General features: G+C 44.1%; 1 protein-coding gene across 5 annotated transcripts in view; it reads left to right on the top strand.

The window, feature by feature from the left end:
• The window catches only part of ralgapb (Ral GTPase activating protein non-catalytic subunit beta), a 42,908-nt gene extending 35,601 nt beyond the window's left edge, over positions 1-7,307 (top strand). For all 5 annotated transcript variants that reach the window (XM_083657104.1, XM_083657102.1, XM_083657103.1 and 2 more), the window contains 5 exons: positions 557-693; positions 1,437-1,545; positions 2,158-2,236; positions 2,547-2,695; positions 3,966-7,307. In XM_083657104.1, the coding sequence (XP_083513230.1) occupies positions 557-693; positions 1,437-1,545; positions 2,158-2,236; positions 2,547-2,695; positions 3,966-4,159 (668 nt within the window). In that variant the 3' untranslated portion in view covers positions 4,160-7,307. The remainder of the gene's footprint in view (positions 1-556; positions 694-1,436; positions 1,546-2,157; positions 2,237-2,546; positions 2,696-3,965) is intronic.
• Positions 7,308-7,500: the final 193 nt, after the last annotated feature.

Below are 7,500 nucleotides of genomic sequence, written 5' to 3'. Positions count from 1 at the left end.
AATATAGACCCTTTTCACGGGGGGCATTTTGTGTCGAAAAGGCAGAATATGCACAGGTGCAAGCAAAACACTAATGAGGTTTTCCAAATTCCAATCGTGGAAGTTGGAAACCCTCATTAGTGTTTTGCTCGCACCTGTGTTTACCCTGCCTTTTCGACACAAAATGCCCCCCGTGAGAAGGGTCTATTGTCTTCAATATTGATATACAGTACGATCGATAGGAATTTGGTCAAAAATATTGTGATTTTGGATTTGATCCATATCGCCCCAAGCCCTGGCTGCTGCATATTTTCAAACGGGGAAGGAAAACCCGTCTTTGCATTTCATTTTGACCACAGCCTGGTTTTGATCAAAGTGCCTGTTGTGGCTGCTCACATGTGGCTTTGACTTACAGCTGAACATCTCGCCCACTTCAAAAACACACAGATATGATTTTTGGTCCACATGGCTCAGCCCTCATATGAATTGCAAATACAATTTTGATATATGTGGTGAAAGCGTAGCGATGGTTTTACAAAGCAGCCGTTTCTTCTTCTTCTTCTTTGGTGTTTCCCAGAGGAGTCGTCGGTGCACAGCGACTCCACAGTGGAGGCAGACAGCAACTCCAACCTCATGCCCAGTATACTGAAGCAAGCCAATCTCACACTGGAGCTGTTCCCCAACCACTCTGACAGCCTGGAGTCTGCCAAAAAGGTAATGTGTGTAACCACTCTGACAGCCTGGAGTCTGCCAAAAAGGTAATGTGTGTAACCACTCTGACAGCCTGGAGTCTGCCAAAAAGGTAATGTGTGATTGTATTCACCTAATTATTTGCCCGTATAAGGAGGACGCTTCCGCATAACGTGATTTTGTAATCGCCTTTCCGTTTTAGACCCGGAAGGCTACCGTAATCATTTTTAGACTTGCCAAAAAGCTGTTTTAAAGTTTTAATATTTTTTCGGGTGAGAACGTAACATTCCAAATATGTGACCAGTTTATCCGAATTTGGAAATATTTAACGAGCAACGAGGACTGAGTGACCAGTCGTACTAGCTAGTATCTGTCAACCCCTACTACTGGCAGTGAGAAAACACCGTCGACGTGCTTTTGTAGCTAACGTTAAATGCCGACCGGGTACAGCCATCGGCTCCTCGCAGCAGTAACACTATATGAACAGGTCACTGAAGTCGGCCGCAGTGTAGCTTCTGAATGTTGCCAAACTTCATTCATAGTGACGTTTTGTTTTGAAATTGGCCGCCAACTAGCGCAGAACCGGAAGAACAAATACAATTGCGTGTAACACGGAAGAGAGAGAAAGTGGGCGTGGTGAATAAGGTGAATAGGAACTGTATGCCAGTAGCACTGATTGAGAATGCTCACCTGATGGTTATTGTATAACATGGTGTTTTAGTGTCTGTTAGTTGAAGCCTAACCCGTGCTGTGCTCTCTCTCTGTAGCTGAGTCCTTTGGTGAAGACCAAGAGGTCCTCCACGGGGAAGTCTTTCCCGGCGCTGGGTCCTGAGACCAAGGTGTTTGTGGTCTGGGTTGAGCGCTTTGATGATATCGGTAAATGCAGACTGCCTCTACTGCCTCCTGTCCTTGAGTTTCGTCTAATGTGGCGATACTACCTCTGCTCTCCTCATGTAGTTGGAGATTATAGAGAGGCAAAGTGACCGCCTACTTCCTGCTTCAGCACTGTACCAGAGATTTTCTTCCGCAATTTATTTTCCCATAGACATTTCGTAAAATGCTTATAAAAAAGAGTTCCACTTGGTCAAACCAAACGGTTCAGCTATATTTCGAATCGGGAGAAACCATAGAACATTTCCCTCGGACCAAAACTTGAAAAAACGACATAAAAGAAACATTTTCTTTAAACCAGAATTGTTTTTAACGTTTTTGGTCTGAGTGAAATGTTATGCGATCTCTCTTCTTTCTAAATATATCTGAACCGTTTGGTTTGAACAAGTAAAGCTATTTTTATACGCATTTTACATAATGTCTATGGGAAAATAAATGGCGAATGAAAATCTCTCGTGCAGTGCTGAAGCAGGAAGTGACGTTCCACTTTGGCTCTCTATACACTATATAGACCTGCACATCTCTCTGTGAATTCACCTCCTTTCTACAAAGTGTGAGAGAGCCATGACATGAACGCCACGACCTTTCTGTTTGTAGAGAACTTCCCGTTGTCTGACCTCTTGGCGGAAACCAGCACAGGCCTGGAGGCCAGCATGAGTAACAGCGCCTCCTGCAGGTACAGCAAACAAGCCAGTGGCTCTCTCTGAAGTAACTAGTCTCAGAAACAGATTCTCAAGATGATAATTCTCCTCCTCTGTCTCTCTCCCCCTCTCTCTCTATCTCTGTCTCCCCCCACCCCTCTCTGTCTCTCTCTCTCTCCCCCTCTCTCTCTATCTCTGTCTCCCCCCCCACCCCTCTTTATCTCTCTCTCTATCTCTATCTCTGTCCCCCCCCCCACCCCTCTCTATCTCTCTCTCTATCTCTATCTATATCTCTGTCTCCCCCCACCCCTCTCTATCTCTCTCTCTCTCTCTCTCTCTCTCTAGGTCAGGATTACTAGAGAAGGATGTCCCTCTGATCTTCATCCACCCGCTGAAGACCGGTCTGTTCAGGGTCCGGCTGCACGGAGCCGTAGGCAAATTCAGCATGGTGATCCCCCTGGTGGACGGCATGGTGGTCAGCCGCAGAGCGCTAGGTAAACCACTCTCTCTCTTTTCTCTCTCTGTCTCTCCCTCCCCCCCTCTGTCTCTCTCTCCCCCTCTCCCTTCTTCTCTCTCTCACTCTCTCCCCCATTTCCTCTGCATTCGCCTTGTCAGAAAGAGCAGAGGCGACACATTTGAATGCATCACAGGGTTCCTACAGGAAATGTGTTAGGGGGAGGGAGGGAGGGAGGGATCAATGAGAATGAACTCACCTGAATAATAAAACACACACACACACACACACACACACACACACACACACGCATACGCACGCACGCACATGGACGCGCGCACGCACACACACACGCACACACACACACGCACACACGCACACACACACACACACACACACACGTTTTCGAGCTGTCATTTTGGTTGAATATGCAAGGCGAATAAACTCTGTTGTGTTTGACAAGTTGAACTTGCATCAGCTTCATTTGTGGGCTAATGAAGGCTGCCAGTAGAGACGGGCTTGTCCGTCTACTAACTGTTTAACGGTTTAAACTGTTTAACTGTTTAAACAGTAGTTGCATGCAGAGAAAAAGGTTGTACAAATAAATAGCATGGCTGCAATGACATGAAATAAATCATTTGAGCTTTCTATTAACCCATTTGCAAACATAGCCAATTATTAGGGCTTTTAGACTCAGACTGATATTGTGGCTTTAAAATGAACTCAAAGCATGATTCTCCCAAATATGCTCTTAATTATTTCTTGTGGTGGCAGTAAAGGCCAACAGATGACACGTTTGGGAGTTGCTTTGATCTCAATAGAGAGCCAAAGTGGAACGTCACTTCCTGCTTCAGCACTGTACCAGAGATTTTCATCTGCCATTTATTTTCCCATAGACATTTCGTAAAATGCTTATAAAAAAGAGTTTTACCGGTTCAAACCAAACGGTTCAGATATATTTAGAAACAGGAGAGATCGCATAACATTTCACTCAGACCAAAACGTTAAAAAAAATGCGGGTTTGAAGAAAATATTTTTTCGATTGTTGTTTCTTCAAGTTTTGGTCCGAGTGAAATAGTCTATGGTCTCTCCCGATTATAGCGTTAGCTGAACCATTTGGTTTGAACCAGTAAAACTCTTTTTATAAGCATTTTACTTGTCTATGGGAAAATGAATGGCGGATGAAAATCTCTGGTACAGTGCTGAAGCAGGAAGTGACGTTCCACTTTGCCTCTCTATTAAGATAAATGCTAAAGAAATTAACATTTTAATTGACCCCCCCCCCTCCCTGTTCTTTTGGACCCTCCCAGGCTTCCTGGTGCGTCAGACGGCCATCAACGTGTGCCGGAGGAAGCGTCTGGAGAGCGACTTGTACAACCCGCCTCACGTGCGGCGGAAGCAGAAGATCACGGAGATCGTGCAGCGCTACCGCAACAAGCAGCTGGAGCCCGAGTTCTACACCTCGCTGTTCCACGAGGTGGGGGAGGGGAGACCCCACCTCTGACCACGCCCCTCTGTCCTGTCGGGAGGGGAGACCCCACCTCTGACCACGCCCTGTCCTGTCCCAACACTGGCTCACGAGCGCACACAGGAACACACACACTGACACACCCACATATGTTACGGTAGACGGAGAATAACTGAGACAGCTAAATCTGTAAATGTACCGAGTTACAGTTTTCCTACATTTACCGTAACACACACACACACACACACACACTAGAACATTGACATGCATGCATACACACACACACAGAATCTCTATATTTATACTGTACTATTTTGTTATTTATATCAACACATATATCAACACTGTCTGCCATTGACTCCCGAGAGCAAAGTGTCAAAACCATGCCAAGGTGCAAAAAGCGAGATTTCTCCGTGTCTCAGCCAAGCTCAACAGTGACTGTCTGTCCTTGTTTAGGCTCGCGCTTCGTGGCAAAAGAGTTCTGCGCTTCCTCTTTTCATCGCAATAGAATAGTTGACCTGTTGGCCTTTTTCTGAAAATGGTAAAAAAAAAAAAAGCTGTTTGTTTGGCCTTGAAATCCTGTGATTAGACTGAATTGTATGATGGGTTTGGTAGCAGGGGAGTTGTGTCCAAAATCCAGATTCGCACATCTGTATTTGTTTTGTTTTGTTTTTGATACAACAAAACACAAGGTTGATTTTATAGGTGGATTTAAGGAGATAAATTTGGAAGCAACGCAAACAAAATGTCTTGTTGTTCCACGTTTCTTTATTGCCGCTGCGTCGGGCGTCGACGGTTTCGGTGGAGCGAAAGAAGCGATCGACAGCAATCCGGTAAATCCACAATCTAGTTTTTACAACAAATCTAATCTTCTACACCCAGAGACACCTGTCCAAAGTCTTCCTCGTGGGAACCAAGGTGGCCATTGTGGCAACTGACGGAGCACGCCGATATTTTGCTGTTTTGTGTTTTTTCTAATTTGTAGGACTCGCGCGTCGTTTTACCGCGCGGGTGTTATTGAGACACCTGAGCTGTACGTGTCAGTCTGAAAGTCATCCCATCTCCCATGACAGCCACTACTACACTGTTTGCTTGTGTGTGTGTGTGTGCGTGTGCGTGCGTGCATGTGTGTGTGTGTGCATGCGTGTGTGTGTGTGCTTGTTCAGCCAGTCAAATCATTGACACTACAAAGAAATCCGATACCTTGGAAAAAGGGATCAGCGGTCACTTTCAACAAATGAGACTCTCTCAAGATACTAACGTGTTGAACGTTTCAAACTTCTGGCTCAAGATGTCACCCAAACAATTAGTATCCTCTCAACGCTTGCAAACATTTTTGTTTTTGTTTTTTAACAGATCATAAGCCGTTACAGTAGCCTGGCTACCGTTACAGAGCTCCTGGAGCCAGTACTTGATGTTACAGGGCTGAAATGATAAAGATACAGTGGCGTTTTAAAGCCCCCCCTCCTCCAGTGTATTTTGTCATTTTTAAGATATTTCATCTTATGTTTTCTGAGTCCTGCCCTGACAAAGTTGAGCGCCACACTGTTTCGCCGAATATTTTTTTGACAAACTCCCATTTTGACTGTCGTTCAAAAAAGTGAAGTAGTTGCTCAAATGGAACTCAGTGGACCGCTATTAGTTATACATCACGTCAATTCGATTCCGAGTGAGGACGAGCTAGCACGTTAACTAGCTAGCTACGTTAGCTAAGCCCCGCAGCCCATCAGCTTTGAAATCCGTCGGCCGGCTGTTGTAAGCAATAATGCAGCTTGCAGCTAAGCTAACGTTACGCCGGTTCCCGGCTGTAGCGCAGACAAAGAGTATATTGAAGGCAAGAGACAACGCTCTTGTGCTTTTTTGACAACGGCGCGGCAGCTATGATGTCGCATTGGAACTACCTAATAGCCTTCGGTTCTTATCAGTGTACGTTTCTTTGGTTAGGTGACGTGCGACTCTACAAACGTAGAATCGTTGAGATAGAACACGGGTAGAAAAACTGACTGGAGGAGGCGGGGCTTTAAGTTTTGAATCTATTTTCTGCCAAGTTCCAACAGAACCGTAGCACAGTTGATCCTTCTTCTTCTGTTTGGTTTTACGGCGGTTGGCATCCAAAATGTTGCATTACCGCCATTAGTAGCACAGTTGAAGTATCTTGCACTCCATTTATACCCTGGGCTGCTGTGACCTTGTGATGTCATAATTGATTATGATGTCATAACATCACAATGGCGCAACGCCGTGTTCTGATTGGTCGAATTGCACCAAATCCGACACTGCGCAGCACCGCACTTCCTCGGTTTCCCAGCAGCGCCCCCGCCAAGTTCAAAGTCGAACGGATGGACGAACGGTTCTCGAGATACGCGGAGGACACAGAACAGACACAGATCCTTGGAATTTGTTGTAGATAACAGAAATTGGTGCATTTTTTTTTGCATTCACAAATCTTTTTGCTTCACAATTAGTTGGCCCCCACTCTTGTTTACTCACTGTACTTGGTTTTGACGCAAGCCCTTTTACTGTCTGCCTGTAACAATGTGAATTTATTTATCACAGCGATGGAGCAGGACAAACGCTATCTATTGAAAAGTCTTAATGCACTGAGCACATTTTTCCATTTATTTTCTATTCCCTTTGGTTACCCTACATGTCTTTTTGTACTTGTCTGCATTTTAAAAGACAACCCTGCTGAAGGAAGACTAGAGTTTTATCTTGTGAAATATGAATGAAGAGGAGGCGTCGTCGATACGTTTTTAACCTATCATGTCTAATCGTGTGACTCACTTTTTAACGACCGTGCTTTGTGCACATGCCTTTTTTGAAGGAAAAACTACATTAAAGATGCTTCAAAGAAACTACATACAATCAATCGTGCATCGTATCCTAAATTACTCATTTGTTGTTTGGTCATATTTAAGGTTTTTGCCATGTACAGAAATGGAGGATGATCTGTAAATATATGATAGTGTAAGGCATATACAGTACAAGTTGTCTGTTGCATTCCTCGTTTGAAATGGCAAGAAAAATGATGTACCGGTATGTATGCAGTTATGTGTGGGAGAATCACAATGGGTATCGAATGTAACATGCATCAATCAATTAAAACTCTTAATGACCTTTTAATTTCTCCCCATCCTAATATTTCACTTTTTGTTTACAGGATGTCTATGAGGAATAAACTGAAGTTCCACTTTTATGCTTTCCCTGGTTGATTAGTGTTTCAGTCGTACATTTGTTCCAAGAATCTTTTTGATCTCAAGATTTACATCCCAAAACCACGTTTAATTTCTGAAAGTCCAATATGAAATCACAACCATCCTTCTCTGATACAGGAAACAGTTTAAATTATATATTTATATATATTTATATTTTATATG

The sequence above is a fragment of the Poromitra crassiceps genome (assembly GCF_964638095.1).
Source record: "Poromitra crassiceps genome assembly, chromosome: 20".
Lineage (NCBI taxonomy): Eukaryota > Metazoa > Chordata > Actinopteri > Beryciformes > Melamphaidae > Poromitra > Poromitra crassiceps.
The sequence above is the reverse complement of the archived record's forward strand: the minus strand, read 5'-3'. Positions and strand labels throughout refer to the sequence as shown.